Here is a 15,740-nt window from a genome sequence, read left to right as displayed (position 1 = left end):
CTTGACTACTTGAGCAACTCTGCCAAGGCTCCTTGCAGGGGGGGAAGCCAGGCAGCTAGCGATGTTTTAAATCAGGTCCTTGCGGTCCGTGCAGAAGCGTTTAGGCTGCTGAAATGCAAAGGTGCTCTTGGTGTGAGGTTTCTGCAGATTGCAGGTGGCTCTCCATAGTACAAAGCTTACCAGGTTTTTACACCTCCAGTTCCCACCTTGAAGGCTGTATCCTGGGAGAGCTACGGACACTGGAGGGGTCTGCTATTACTTCTCTGCAGTGTGAAAATGCCTAGGGGCCACCCATGGACCTGGACCCTCGTGTGCTGGGCGCTGGACAAAGCCAGACCAAGAGGTCTGTCCCCTGGAGCTTGCAGTGTTTGGGTGCATATACAAAGCATCACAGGAACATGGAGGTGTGTCTGCCGTGTCAAGGGAAGGGGCAGGAGGATGGTGCTGGGTGGTCCCCCAGCTGTGCTTCCAGGTGCTCAGACTGTGGTCACCTGCTCGAGCCCTGCTCAGCACTTTGCAGAGGTTTGCAAAGATGCAATCCTGGTGTGGCAGTTCTCCTGTACCGCTTTCCGCGTGATCTCTCTGACATTTCCAGCCTTGCAGAGGCATGGCAGCGGATGCGTGACTTGGCCGTGAGCCCCCTTTGGGGTCGCTGAGGTCAGGGAAGGTTGCACGTGCTTTTGCAGTCAACCTGATGGCATTTGGAATGAGGCATTCGCTGTTGGGAGTCAGATTCACCCTTTTCTCTGTGGCAAACACTTGTAAAAAGACTTCAGCCTGTGGATCACTGTTTTCAGACAAAAAGGTCAAAGCAAATGGCGTTTTCCTGGCCAGTCCAGTCATAGTGTAGGGTCCCCTTCCTAGTGCTTTTCCAGGCTTATAAATTCCTTATTGTTTGGAAAAATATTTGGATAGCCCACTTAACTTTTCATCCCTTTCTCCCTAGTTCAGCCTGGGAATTCCTAAGCTATCCCTCCACCATTTGGAAGGAGCGCCCCTCAAATCCCCCCTAGCTTCTCAAGCTATGATTTTGGGAGACTGCACAGGCAACAAAAGGCAGCTCCAGAAAGATGGGAGTGGACCAGGTTCCCACAATAGTCTCTGACCCTCCCTCTTGAAAAGTGAAGAACTAGAAAGAAGACCAAAGGCACGATGCAATGCAGCGTCTTGTAAGAAGCCCCAAAATTCAGGAGCGCGTCTCTGTGCCAAGGTGGTGGGCTCCATGGAGCAGGGACCCCTTCTTGTATTTGTCCGGCCCCAAGCACAGTGCCTGGGCTCAGCAAATAATAATAATGCGATGCAGCGTTTTAGGTGGAAGAGATCGGAGAGCCCCACCGAGTGTCACCTGGATGCCCCTCTCTTCCTCTGGATGCCCCGCGCGGGATCACGCTCGGCTCCTGCGGCACGCCTTGCTTGCAGGGCCCCAAGGAATCAGGAGCATGGTTAATTTGCCAGCGGGCTTCTGCTGCCCAGACAAAAATAAAGACACTCCCCCCCCACCCCCTGCCCTGGAGGGCTCGGTGCCCGTGTTTGCAATTGCTTTTGTTTTTAGGTTCCCTTCCTGGGCTTGGGCATCTCCGGTCGCTGAGAAAGGCAGGCAACCTGCAATCGCGGGGCTCTCTTTAGATGGAAAACCAGGACACGTGTCCAGATACCTCTCCTGCAATAGTCAGCTTCGGGAACAGCTCCCAGCAGGAAGCAAATGGGAATTTCCTGGACTGAAGTCCTTCTGGCCATATGTGACTTTTTTAAAGCAGCCACTCACACATTCATGTTCTTCTGGGTCCCATCTGGAGCCTAAGTGGAAAATTGTGCTCCCAGCCGTACTTTCAGACGTGAAAACCAACAGCGTGGAACGGCAGGGCAGGGCAGGGCAGGGCGGGACAGTCCGTGCGCGGCGTGGAGGAGCACAGCAAGCGGGCGAGCGAGACAAAGGGTGCCCGGAGGGCGCTCGCGCTGCGCAGGCGCCGGGTGGTTGGTGGGCTGTTAGTAACGCAGCAGAGAGGCCGTGGTGGGCTGTGCAGGGGCAGAAGCGGGATGATGACCGTCGTGTGCTAAACTCCTGCCCCCATGGCGAACCACATCCACCGTCGGCTCTTCTGCGCTCTGCCCACCCGAAACGGCCTTAACCACACCCGGCTCCGGACAAGCTTTGGCCCTTCGTGGGTTTGTAACCACCAGCTACAAAACCCTTTCCTTTCTGCCAGAAATGTGAGATGTCCTCCCTGAGCGGGACTGGCCTTGGCCCCGGACATGCAGCGTCTGGCCTGGCCCAGTGCCCGGTGCAGTGTTCGCTATCTCACAACTGATCGGGCTGCCTCGAGGAGCTCCGTGCAGCCAAAAAGGAGAGATGCCCAGCTTGTCACCGGGTGCTCCCAGGACCTCCCAACTGCAGTACTCTTCTTCTTCCGTGTGCGGGAGGAATTTTGCAGGCGCAGTTGCAAATGGCCCTTTTTGCCTGAGCCGTTGGATAAAATTCAGCTTGCATAAAAAGCCATCATTTTGTAGCAAGTAGTCATGGCTGCAGGAAAGATCAGAAACCATCTGAAAAAATCTAATTAACTCCCTCCTGCTTCGTTCTCGTGATCAGAGCCTTCCGGAGTCAGACCAGCGTCTCGGCCCTTTTGATTAAGTGCGGACAAGGAGTTAGACATTCAGAAACGACAGAAACGCCACACGACGGCGTAGGAGCGGCCGTTTGGGATCGTGCTAGCGCTGCTGCCTCCGACAGCAGTCACCGCAGAACCGGCGGCTTCACGGGAAAGTGCAAGAAACTCCGAAGCGCGCGGCAATGGGATCGTGTGTCCCTCGGGAAGGTTGACTAGATTCATAGGCTTAGGCCAGAAGAGAGTATTTTGATCATTTAGTCTGACCTCCTGCATTGCACAGGCCAGGCAGCATTACCCAGCCCTTGCGGTAGTAGTCCGTAATTCAGCTGGACATCCCCCACCGTGACAGGTTTCTGATGCCCCGAGGCAGGTTTGTTGTCCCTTCCTTCCAGGACCCTTTTTTCTTTTTTAATATTTACTGCTCACGCAGGCGTGGAAGCCACGTTTTAAATCCTGCTAAACTCATGGCCTTGCTGGTACTGTGTGGCAACGAGTTTCACGTAGTTGTGCACCCTGAAAAGTGATGTTCTTTACCCGTTTTGTATTTGTGACCTTTCACGTGTCGATGAATGTCCCTTTGTTCCTGCATTGTGGAAATGGGTGAGTGTAAGTGTTATGAAAACGTATCTCCCGGCTCCCGGCCACTCATTGCTTTGCAGGGTTGATGCTGAGAGAGGAGGGTCATTTCCATCCTTATCGAACCTGTCGCTCTGGAAGAAGTGGGGTGCAAGGCAACCCATTCTTGGGGGCCCGGTGTGCAGAGGGGACTGTAAAGAGGTGGTGGAAACAAATGTGCAAAAGCGGTGTTTGAAGATAGCAGCAAGGGGGGCCTGGTAGAGCAGGCACATCCTCCCATGCATGAGACCAGCGTCGAGGCCAGAGGGGTTTGCACGGGGCTCGAACTTGTGAGGAACTTTCCGAACTCTGTCCTTTGGCTAAAACATGCCGTGTCTTTGTGAGGAGAGCGGTCTTGTGGGAAACACCGATTTTCCCTTTACTGCCACCTAGTCCCAATCAAACCAGCTTGTCTTAGTGGAAGCAAAGGCACAAATGTGCTCTTCCAAGAATCCCCCAGCCCGTTTGCGGCTGGGACGTACGGGGCGGGGAGAGGGAGGACCGCTGGGGCAGATGGGTCTGGCTGACGGCGGTCGTGGCAGCGAGGCCTCCCCGTGCCACGTAGCCCTGAGACACCAGAGATGTGCGAGCAGGGGACCCATGTCCCAAGCTCTGGGGCGACAGGGCATGGCCTTGTCTGCGGACCTCTGGGCCTCACCGTGGGCAAGACTGTCATATTGCCACCACATTCACGCTCTTGGGGGTGTTTGGCCAGAGCGGGGCTGTGCTCGCTCGGCCGGGTTTTTGTGACCGGGCGCATGCAAGAAGAGCATGTTGCAGAGCTGCTCTTCCCCGGCAGGCGCGGGGGCCTGGGTGAGAGCGGCAGGGCCTCGGGGACGACCGCTCCTCCCGGGCTGGGCTTGCGGCTGCCCCGCTCCCACTGCTGCTGGACAGCTCCCCGCCGGACGAGAGGTCCCAGGGACGGCCGGCCCGGGGGCTGCTCCCTGCGCTCGCTCCGGTTTCTCCTGCTGGGCTCCGAGCCGAGAGCAGAGCCGGGGACGGGCGGTGGTTCCCCGAGACAGAGAGTGCCAGAGCTGGGAAAGACCGTCCTGGCCCGGCGTGGGCGCTGGGTCGAGATCTTCCACCCGTGCCTGCTCCCGTTCGCCGACCGCTCGATGCCCGGACGTTGGAGGCATCCTCTCCCGCTGGCTTCTCCCCTCGGTGCTTCTCTCCCCTCCCCGGGCCCTGCCCCGCACCTTTCTCACCGATGGCACCCTGCTCACGTCCGCGTCCGGGGGCTCGTGCCCGTCTGCGCTGGCCGCGCCAGGGCACTGTGATCTCTGAAGGCAGCGACAGGCGAAGCGCAGGAACCACGTGGGACCCGCTCGGGCAGTGGGGAAGAGCAGGGCTTTGCGGTGCCCGGGGGAGGAGGGCCCGCGTGAAGACGGAGGTGTCGGTGGTCCTGGGGGCTGAGCACGGCCCGTCGGGATGCTGCACGTGGGGCTCGCCCAGGTGGGACAGACCGCAGGCTGGGCAATAGCAGCTCCTTGCCGTGTCCCCGGCCTCCTGGATGCTGTGGCCGGGTGCCGGCCTCGCCGTGCGAGGGTGCCGAGGAGCAGGGGGGACACCGTCTGTCCGCGCGCTCATGCGGGCCTTGCAGCTCCCTTGCCCCAGAGTCTGGGGGCCGGCCCCACCAGGCGCACCACCGTTTCCCGAGGAGAAGGAGCTCGGGCAGGCCGTGGCGGACATCCCTCATGGAGCCGGGCCTGGATCGCACAGCGGCTCGCTCGTGAGCTTCTGTGGCTGGTCCGTGCGACGGTGGTGCCTTTCTCCATCTCTTGCTAGCTCCTTTCTCCCTCTCCTGTCTGCCAGGCTTGCTGTAGCCGGGTTTTGGCTAAGACACCTGTCGTGATGCTGGCACAGGTCCTGGAGAGCATCCTTCCCTTCCTCCCTTCCTTCCCCACAGCCTCAGGGTTCCCCGTGGCACTGGAAATGGCTTGGCCCTGCCCGTAGAAATCTTGCCAGGTCTGGGGAAGATGCCGTGCCCACGTGTCAGGGGCTGCGGGGAGCGTCCATCCGAGGGGGGTGGGAGCCCAGGTCCAGGGATGGTGCCCTTCTTTTATTTCCCTGTCATCTGTCCGGTAGCAATCAGCTGGGTTTCCGGCAGGCGAGTCCTGAGGAGAGCGGGGAGGGGGCTTTGCAGCGCCGTGTCCCGGTGTCCAGATGTGTGACGCTCCGGTTTTTGTCTCACACAGGCCAACCCCGCTCCCATTATTGTGAACACGGACTCGCTGGAACAAGGGCTCTCGGTAAGTCTCCTGCTTTCCTTTGATTTTCATTTTCTTGTGCAAAAACAGCGGGTTAACTCTTCCTGACCCAGCGCCAGAAACACTTCTGTGTCGGGAGGAAGCGTCAGCCGAGCCATTGGAGGGGCTCAGTGGAGCGACGGTGGGCGGGGGGGAGAGGACCGAGCGTGCCCCCCGGCAGGTGGAGCACACCTGGTGGGCAGGGCAGCATCGGGTCCCAGGTGCAGGAGCTGGGGCTGTGTCCTTGCTCACCCCCGTGGCGTGGAAGGGTTTGTCTGGAACCTCCCCCACATTTATCGTGGCCGGCCGTGCCCCCCTGGGGCTTCATGTCACTCTGTGCTCCTGGCCCCTGGCAGAAGGGCCTGTGCCCCTCGGGACAGCGGCAGGATTTACTGTACCCACCCAGGCGCTTTGCACCGTAACCAGAGCTGGGCTTGGACCAAAGCCCTGCGTGGCCTGGTGGGGCGGCGGAGCTCGTGAGACGCCGCTTCTGTCTGAACAAATAACGTCAGGCAGCCAGAGTTGGAGGCGAGCGTGAGCGTTTACAAGCACAAAGCATTTGGCACTTTTCATTCTGCTGAAAGATACCCCTCGTGGGTTTGTTGCAGTGACAGATCATGAGCCGCGGCAGCCTTCGCCGTGTGCTTGCACACGGGCCCCTGAAGGAGAGGGAGAAGGGTGGGCTGCTGCGAGCGCCTGGATTTCTGCAGCGCCGGCTGCCTCGGCACGGGGCGCTCACGTCTTGCCCAGCTGCATGCTGCGCCGACACTGCTGGCAGGGTGGAGGCTGCGCCTATTTCTCCTGGGGTCCAGCAATGTGCAGCCAGCATCCTGGGTGCTGGGAGGGCCCGTGCACACAGCCGGGGCACGGTAGTGCTGGGGCCCGGGGGGGAGGTAGCTTGCATGCTGCACGTGGGTATCTCACGTGCCTGCCCTGCTTGGTGGCCCAAGTGTTCCAAGGTCACACTCAAAGGATGTCTGTGTCCAGGCCTTGCGGTGCCGGCCAGGGCCTGCGAGCATCCCCAGCTCAGCTGAACAAGAGCTGCCCACCCAGCTGCGCGGCCTCTCGCTCTCGAGCCCCTCCACAGACACCACATAAGAGTCTTCCTGCAATGGTGCACCCCTGCCAGGGGACCGCAGCATCCTCGCACAAGTCTCTCTCGCCCCTGCTAGCCTGGGGTAATCCTTTCAGAGGGAGCCACGTCCACCACGCAGCACCGTCAAAGCAGCAATATTCTCCCATGGCCTCAAAATGGCTTTTCATGTTGCCATTAAACCAATTATAATCCAAGTCCCCTTCCTGAAGGCGCGTGTCCAGCCAGCAGCACATTTTGAGGGTCCACAGCTGGTAGAGCCAGTACTCCGGTGTGGGCACGATTCGTCCATCGTCTCTCATTCGGTATCCGAACGCTGAGGAAGGTCCAAACTCCTCGCCTGCAGAGGCTGGGGTCCTTTGTGCACACGCGTCACGGCTCCTGCACGGACCGGTGTCTTTCATACACCGCAGACGAGAGTCAGCTCACGCAGAGAGAAGTCTGCCCCCTCCCCTCACGTTCTTGTGCCCCTGCTCTCTGGGGGTGCAGCTCCATTGCTGCCCAGGGCAAGAAATCAGTGTGAAATGAGCTCCACAACCCAGACGACGGCCCCCGGAGCACAAACACTCTCAGGCCTGTTTCACATGTATAACAAGGGGACTGGGCTATGATTCAAACGCTGTCCTATTGTCCCGGCTACGGAGGAGTGAACACCTTGGCTCATAATTAATGCCCTTTGGTAAGCTGCCCTGAGTGAGCTCCCTTACTGGAGCCTGAAACAGGGCTATAAATACAGCATTTTCTTGCCTTGCGTGTAAGGCTAAATATGAGGTGTGGAGCATGCGGTGTAACGGAGAGAAAATGTGACTTCACAGGTGAAGAGAGAGCACGCTTGATCAACCTTATGTGGGACCCCAGACGCCCCCTCCTCGACGGAGCAAAGGACTGGCTCGCCCCTGCGGCTGATAACCCAGCCCTTGGTTTCAGACCAGAAACTCAGAGTGGCCCCAGCCACAAACCTGCCCGGAGAGGGAGAGCGGGTACTTGGATGTCGAGGCTGTGCATACGATGTGCCTGTCCTTCACTCCCCATCCTCAGTGCCCACACAGGTTTCAAGCTTGCAAGAAATTACAACACAATACGATATTATAGCAAAAGAAGAGCCTGCAATTGGATCATTTTCTCCCTAGCAGCATTATAGAGACAGGCTCATCTCAAGAGGCATGGCAGGCCTTTTCCCTAGAGCCTGCCCCCCAGGTTCATTGCAGTCGCCCCTCGTGCCTGCGCTCCCGGGGAAGGGAAGAAAGCAACCCGCGTCCTGTTCAGAAACGTGGCGCGTGCGATTCCTGGCGAGAGTCTGCCTGGAAGCACCTCCCTGGGCGGCAGAGCTGCCCAGGGGGATGCCGAGATGGTCTCTGGAGATACTTTCACGTGCCGACATTCACCGCCGCTCATGTTGCTTAATCAGTTGGCTTGTTTAGTGAGGAGTCGAAACGTCCCATTTTTGGCTTCAGAGAAGAAAAGCCAGCCTGGCCACGTGCTTTCTCGGATCAAGCCTCCAGACCCAATGCAAAGCAGCATTACCTGCCAAAGCTGAAACAAGGCTGGTCGTTTCGGTCTGGGTGTTTGTCTGCATCATAAAATGACGGTACAGTCTGGAGCACATGCTTATGCTTTCACTGTCCCAGATGAGTCCCCAGGCTGGGGCAGCAGCCCGGTGCTGGCGATTGGGCTCCACATGCCTGGCTAAGTCCTCACTCTAGCCCTGATTGTGGCAAAGAAAACCGTGCCGCGTGTGAACGGAGGGTACCCGAGGTAGTGACGTCCATCTCGGTTTGCATAGAGCCTGCAACAGCTCTGGAAAGTAGGTTCACGCCACAGCCTGTCCTGTTTGCTCTGCAGCCACGTGATGGGCATCTGAATGTCATTATAAATGACATTTATCAGGGGAGGACAGCAGGGAATTGGGGATGCGCTGCTTTCCAGAGCGACCCAGGGAGTAACTAGGAGTAATGGGTGCAAACTAGTGGAGAGTAGATGTAGGTTAGACATTCGGAAGACATTTTTTACAGTAAGGGTGGCCAGAGTCTGGAACAGGCTGCCGGGAGACGTGGTGCTGTCACCTAGCTTGGAGCTCTTCAGTCACCTGGCTGGGGTCGTCTGACCTCAGTCCTCTTTCCTGCCGGGACAGGGGGTCGGACACGATGAACCTTTGGGTCCCTTCCGACTCTACAGTCTATGAATCTATGAACCATCAAGTGTTTCACCTCAAACGTGTAAGGAGGAGAGGGATGTTCGTGCTATGCAAAGCTGCTCAGTCTCTTGTGAGCGGACGCTTGTGTTGATGGCTCAGCCGGGTAAGGCTTGATGTCGAGGTGGAGCTGGGCCAAGGAGTTGACCCCGGGTTGGGGCTAGGGTGGCAGCAGACAGCTGTTATACGCGGGGAGCCTGGGGAAGGATGGGATGTGCCTGGAGTCAGCGCCAGAGCTCAGGAGTTACATCTCCTGGGAAACAGCAACACGAAAGGAGACTTGAAGGTGAAATCAAATAGCGTGTCAGGCCTGAGCGTGCCAGGCAGCATGGCACCAAGTGCTCGTTAGGCTGTGCTTGTGGAGGGACTGGACGAGGACGGTGGAGTGGCCCTCTACCAGCTCTGCTAGGATTGCACTTGGGACACAAGGTCCCCGTTAGCACCTCGTTCCCAGAACGGCCCCATGGATGAGACCAGGTCTGTCATGGGCCAGATCCCCTCTGCCCCTCGGCAAGCGCGGCTGCTGACTGCAGGATGGGCCTGGCCACGGGCCCTGGCTGGCGACACCGGGGCAGAGCACGAGCACGAAGGAAGAAAGGGAATGGCGTCGTGTCAGACAAGGGGGTAGAAAATGGAGCAGACAGTTTCGTTCTCCACCCGGTGCCTGGCTAACCCCAGTGCTAGGTAGCCGTCTGCTCCCCACAGGTGGATTTCGCCCTGGCTGAAGAGCTGGAGAATCGGTCTTTGTGCTTCTGAACGTGTTTCGGTGGTCTGGCGTCTCAGCTACGTGGCTCGTTCTCCGTGCCCGTGTAGCTGCCTCGTGCAATTACTCGACACGCCATCGTGTGAATTTGGGATGTACGGGCAAAGCTGAAGTCAAGCTTCTGGGAAATATCCCAGTGTCTGGGCAGGACGGGGATGTGTGAGATGTGCTGGGAGCTGGGGAAGCTCGAGCATTACACGGTTTCCAAGAGGGAGCGCCCTGGACTCGTGGGCCTGGCAATCACGTTTGAATTAGCCAGAGCATGTGTCCGCTGCGAGGAGGAGGAGGAGGAGGAGTGCCGTGGAGCTCAGGTAGGACAAGATGAGGTTGAACATCAGGGAAAGCCTCGAGCACGACGTGTATGAGGCCTTGGCAGCCTCCCCCAGGGAAGAGGAGCGAGCCCCACGGCTTGTGGCATTTAGTACTGGAGCGAGCAAAGCGCCTTGCAGTCTCTGTTCCCAGCAGCGGTCGGGGAAGGGTGCATCCGTCCTCTCTGTGCTGCCTCCCATGCAGCTCTGCCATGCGACCTGAGGCAGTGGTGGGAGAGCAAGCCCCGTGCACGAAGCAGGAAGGAGTGGATGGTGGGGGGTGCCGGCGGAGGGACGGAGGCAAAGCCCGCGCTACAAAGGTTTGCCTGCGTAGCTGCGTCAGCTCGGGGCGTGCAGAGTTTGCACCCGCTTGCTGAAACAGCTGCATTGGCAGCCCCCGGTGTAGATGCAGCTGTGGTGGCACAAGGGCTCTTGTGTCGGCTTGGCTGCTTTTGTCTGGGGAGGCGGCATAGCTTTGCCAGCAGAAAGCTCCCCTTCGGGCCACGTGCCGTCTGCACGAGGGGATCTTCTGGGGGAGCTCCAGCCACAGAGACCCCGTGGAGCAGACGGTGTCCTGTGCTGCGCCGCGTCCCTGTGCGGGCGGTCTCCTGTGCGGGAGACTGCTGCACCTCGTCTTGGATCCGCTCGTCTCCCCGGCATTGCTTCTCCCTGGGGAGCTTTTGTTCCCCTTGTTCTCAGGGCTGAGAGCTGACTGTCTGGGAAGGCTCATGGTCACTTCATTAGTGCCAAGTATCTCCCTCCTCTGCTTGGTTTCTTGTTTCATGTGTTGCCTGTTATTGTCCTGCCCACCCCTAACATTTGCATGTCCTTTGCTAGCACCGAGCTGCTCTGCCCACCTGATCTCCCATGAAGTCTGTCCTTGCGTGGGCTTCTTCCTGAGGGGTAGAAGGGGTAGGTTTCTTTCTGATCGCCGTGGCCTGTGTGCCCGACCTCTGTGCCCGTGACCTAGCTGTTGGGCTCTATCACATAGCAAGCAAGCCCTGAGCTGACACTCTGCAGTGGGATCTCCGTGAGTGTTTGCCATCGTTAGTCTGTGGAAACAAAGGTTATTGGTCTCTGCTTGGTCTGCATGCCACTGACTCACCATGCGGCTGAGGGCTTGGCAGAGGTTTCTGCGCGCCTGGGTGGTGGCTGCAGCTACGTGGTGCGTCTGTGTGATGGGGGTGTGCATGCTGCTTGCCCCTGGGGTGCTGACATTTAACGCAGGGCAGTGCCGGCAGAGCCGCGGGGGACAAGGGCAGAGGAAAAGGCATGTGGAAATTCAGGTGCCCGGGCAGCGAGTCGTGAGGGAGTTAAAATGTCGTGGGCTAGGAGGAGAGGTCACCGCGCTCCAGAAACGTCATCACGCCGGCGATGGGGGAGCCGGTCTGTGAAGGAGGAGCAGAACAAAGAGCTGACACCGGTTTCTGGATTTTGCATTAGTCAGTGCGGTGGGAGTGGGAGGAGGAGAAGGGAAGCGATGTTAGTCGGAGAGGCCGCAGAAGGGGAGATGATGATCTCACATCCAGAAGGAGCCGTTAGTGCCTGGATTCACCCGCGCGCTGGAACCGCGTCCCCGGGGTGCTGTGCAGCCCTGTCGGTAATGCAAGGAGGCAGCTGTTCAACCGCTGCACAGCAGTTCAGAGCAGGAGGCATCCCGACACTGCAGCGCGGTCCTGGGCTGGCGTCTGCTCGAGCACCTCCGCTCCGAACGGGAGCCTGCCCTTTCCTTAGAGGTCCCCACTCACAACCTGATCCAGCCCCAGTCTGTTGCGCGGGTGGGGTTAGCAGGGCTCATCGCTGCACATAAAGGAGCCAGAGAGCTGGTGACCGCAGGCAGGGCTGCGGATGGCAGCACAGACGGGCGTTGCGCACGCCGCACCTCGCGCTGTGCGCTGGAAGGAGGTCCGGAAGCAGCAAGGAAGTTGCTGCAGCGCTCCCAGCTCTAGCAGCTCTGACATGAATGCGGCGTGCCCTGGAGCGGGGGGTAGGTTTCACTAGCCACGACCGCCCTCGCCGTATTTCCCCAAGCCACGCTCCAAAATGCCTCTGGTGGCATAAACACGACAGGCAGTAAGCTGTGGCAGCACCTGGCCACGTCCAGGCGGCACCCACAGCTAATGGATAATGGATCCCCCGGGTACACATTGCCCTGGACGGAGCTGGGAAGGTGGATGAGGCTGTACACAGCCTCTGAGCATATGCTTGAACGAGACGCCAGGGCCGAAGCCTGGAACCGATGTGTTCGGAGCTACAGATAATGGGGCATTCAGTTCCCATTTCCTGCCCTGCTTCCAGACTGAGCAGAGTGCAGAGGCGTGCACGGGCCTCTGAGGCAAGTGTCCAGGCCTTGCGGGGCACAGGAACCTGCAGCGATCCATCTGGTGGGAATTTGGATGTGGATCCTGCAGCCCAGGATGTGAATTGAGTTGTGCAGGGATCTCATGAATGCCCTGAGGCCCTCCAACACAGAGGAGAAAGTGCAGCTTGGACAGAGGGTGAGCTCCCCCATCCCTCTCTCCAAAGACAAAGAAGAAACAGCATCTGCACGCTTCTGAGGAGCACGCTCAGGCTGCAGGAATGGCAGTTCAGATGTCCTGGAAGTACCCACCCACCCCTCCAGACGCCCCGGCGGGGAAGCCCTGCTAGCCCTGCAGAGACCTTCTTTACACCTGGAAGAATTCCCCAGTTCCCACCAAGGGAGCCATCGCTGACGGCTGTCGAGGTGCTGAGGCAGGTCCTCAGATCCAGCGGTGAAGGGGTCTGGTCAGTTCAGGCTCTCTGCGGGTACCCCGCTGCATAATAAGAATAAGGGGCCTGGCTGCAAGGTGCCGCTTCGGGGGTGCAGCCTCACAGTCACTGCAAGGGCAGCAATTATCCCTGGCCTCTCAGGGGGCCTTCTGCAAAGGGCTGGGGGAAATTTTCATCTCCAGCTTCAAATCCCTTCGGTCCATGCCCTTCTGCAGGTCCAAGAGAGCCATCACCCGCTTGAGCTGCTGGGGATGGGCCTGGAAATAAGGAGCATCGCCCACACGGATCTCACTTGGGATCTGCATGCTCGGGCTTCCTTCACCTCCTCCTCTTTACGCAGCATTTCCCCCAGGCTGTGACTCCCAGAATGGCTGCGACAGGCAGTACTCACGTCAAGGACCTGGCATTTGACATTCAGCAACCTTCAGGGATCAGTGGATTAGGGAAGAGGGACACTCCTAGAATTGGATTTTTTTTTTTTTTTGTTAAAAAGCAAAAAGCAATGGAAAAAGCCTAACACTAGGATTTTCTGTCTCTAAGGCAGCTGATGAATTCTCATTCATCCCCGCTTGCTCAGCTCCTAGCCCTCGCACTGTGGCTTCGGCTACAAGAAAGCCAAAAGTGGCCAAACTCCCTCCTCTGTGCCTTGAGACAGAAACCAGGCGCTGCTGGAAGAAAATGTTCACCGCTCACGTCTGGCATTTCAGACACAAACACTGCTGCTCATGTCCGGCCGCCACTGTTGCTTGTGAGCTAGGACGGCAGTTTTAGCCCAGCCTCACCCGCGAGCAGAGACAGCCAACTAAAACATGAATAACAAGCTAATGGGAGGTTGAGTGCGGTGCCCAGGCTCCGTCGGTTCCTCAGGTGAGTTTTCCAGAGCAGGTCCCTTGCGCTGCACGGGGTCGCTGGGCCGGTTGAGCCCCAGGCGTGCCGGGAAGGGGCTGTTTAGGAGGTGGCTGGCCGGGCACGTTTGCGTTTCAACCACCCTAGAAACCTGTCCTCGTCGGCCAGGCTCTGGAACGAAGGAAAAGGGACCGAAGCGGGCTGGCGCCGGTGGCTCAGCTTGGCAGCCCTCAGGGCCGGCAGGGGCAGGAGCGAGGGTGCTCCTGCCCGCAGGGCTGCGCTGCTGACGCGTGCGGAGACCAGCACCAGCGGTCTCCTGCTCTTACACCCTCCTCCCTGACCCCGCGAGCCAGCTCCTGCCACTGCTGATCCCAGGCCCTGCTCACGTTCCTGCTCCACGCCGAGCCCAGGTCACGTCGGAGAGAGCCCGCACCTCCGCTGCTTGGCACGACTGCTAAATCCAGAAGCCAGGACCTTTTGGTTCCTCCGGTCCCTGCTCGAGCAAAAGGAGCCCACGGGTCTCCCCAGTTTCAGGCCGTGATGGAAGCTGAGCAAGAGCCCCCAACACGGGGTGCAGGCTCGGCGCTCAGGAGCCCCGGAGCTTATAGAAACCAGGCATCTGCAGAAGGATCGACCCTTGCCTCCTCTGAGCTGCAAGAGTGAGAGGGCCATGCCATGGGGAACGAGCCGTGAGCCTCTTCTGCTGCTGCATCCTCTGCCAAGCAGTTGCACAGAGAAGATTTAAGGCAGGAGAAGAGTGTCGCTGCCAAGGGAATGGAAATGATGCCTTGCTTCTGTGAACCTGCAGTTCTGCACATAAATTACCCCCCTGCTTTCCCTCTGCTCCAGCACGGCTGGTACCAGGCAATTACCATTATTATCTCCAAGAGCAGTGACAGCAGCCAGAACCCGCTCCTTCCTCTCCTGCTATCGCAGCCATCCTCCTCCTCGTGCTGCTGGACCTGCCAAGCCCCACGCGAGAGGCAGACTGGAGGTGAGGCCCTGACGCGAGGCAGACGAGAAAAGGAACCGTGGAAGGAACTAGGAATAGCCTGAAGGTTATTCCCTTAGTATAAATAACATTTGCTGCTCCCCAGTTTCCATGGTTCAAGCTTTCATATTTTTTGACCGTGAACTCGACCTGAGACGAGCCGTGTTTGGGGTGAGTCTGAATGCCGCTCCCTCTGAAATGTGCCTCTGAGGACTGATAGATAGCTCATAGCCCCTTATCAATGAGTTTTGTTCTTATTCCAGTTACATCGTGGAGCTGGGCCAACCCTGCAGGACAGTCGTGTGGCTCTTTGGGTGCCTCATTCAGTAACTTTGCTTTGGCTGCGTTCACCGCCGCTTTGCGTTTGCTTGCCATGAGCCTTCTATTGAGGAAGTTTTTTGGCAAAAATACCCGAGAAGCAGCGACTCTGATGTGAATATTACAGAGTCGTTGCATTTAAAGTTAAGCTGTGGCTATTCACACGTACCCAATCAGCACAGTGCAACCTCTGTATCCAGTCGAAATGACCAGCACATCTCCCGTTGTGGGCTCCAGAGTGCTTGCACTACGCTGTTTGCACGCAGTCTGTAGGGCATCCACTAATGGCCCCTGAAACACAAGTGTTCACCAGTGCGCAGCCATTACTGAGCGGAGACAGCAGCTTGCACAACCGGATCGATTCAAGGTCCACCTGGTCCAAGACCCTGCCTGACACTTGCCAACAACAATTATTTCGCAGAGTAAGAGCCCCAAAGTAGAGGGATGTGGGATATGCCCACGTAAGCCCAATGCTGGTCTCTAATAGGAAGAGAGAAGCCAAGCCCCTGAAGTTTAGGGTGTAATCCCTTCCAAAACTGTTGTCAGAGACATTTCTGATAACTCTAGATATCCTCATTGTCCGTACTTATGTTGAATCCCTCCAGGGACCGTGCTAAAACCTTGGCCTCAACAACACAAGGATCACAGGATCCTGTGATACCGGGAACATCACGTGGCAATGACTTCCACGTTGCAGCTGCGGTGTGTGAGAACGGATCCTGTTTATCATTGCAATTTCATTGATTTCCCCTTGTTCTGGAGTTATGGGGCTGGAAAGCAGGTGTGCCTGATGATCACTTCTCTGCACCACCCAGCAGTGCATAGACCGATTGCATCCCCTCGTAACCTCACTCTCTCCTTTCCAGGTAAACAGCCCCGGTCGTCTCAGTCTCTCTTCCTGTTATATCCGTCCAGGCCCTCACCATTTTTACTGCCCTCCTCCAATTCTGCACTATCGTTGTGGAGGTGCAGCAATTGGTATGGCACTCGGTATCCAGGTGGGGCCGAA

The 15,740-nt window shown here is 58.0% G+C and overlaps 1 protein-coding gene across 1 annotated transcript in view; it reads left to right on the top strand.

Annotated features, from left to right (window-relative positions):
- The window catches only part of DLG3 (discs large MAGUK scaffold protein 3), a 111,138-nt gene that overhangs the window by 47,768 nt on the left and 47,630 nt on the right, over positions 1-15,740 (top strand). Inside the window, exon 4 of the mRNA XM_025205041.1 lies at positions 5,420-5,473. Within this exon, the coding sequence (XP_025060826.1) occupies positions 5,420-5,473 (54 nt within the window). The remainder of the gene's footprint in view (positions 1-5,419; positions 5,474-15,740) is intronic.

This window comes from Alligator sinensis, unplaced genomic scaffold (genome assembly GCF_000455745.1).
Source record: "Alligator sinensis unplaced genomic scaffold, ASM45574v1 scaffold1059_1, whole genome shotgun sequence".
NCBI classification, from domain to species: domain Eukaryota; kingdom Metazoa; phylum Chordata; order Crocodylia; family Alligatoridae; genus Alligator; species Alligator sinensis.
The sequence above is the reverse complement of the archived record's forward strand: the minus strand, read 5'-3'. Positions and strand labels throughout refer to the sequence as shown.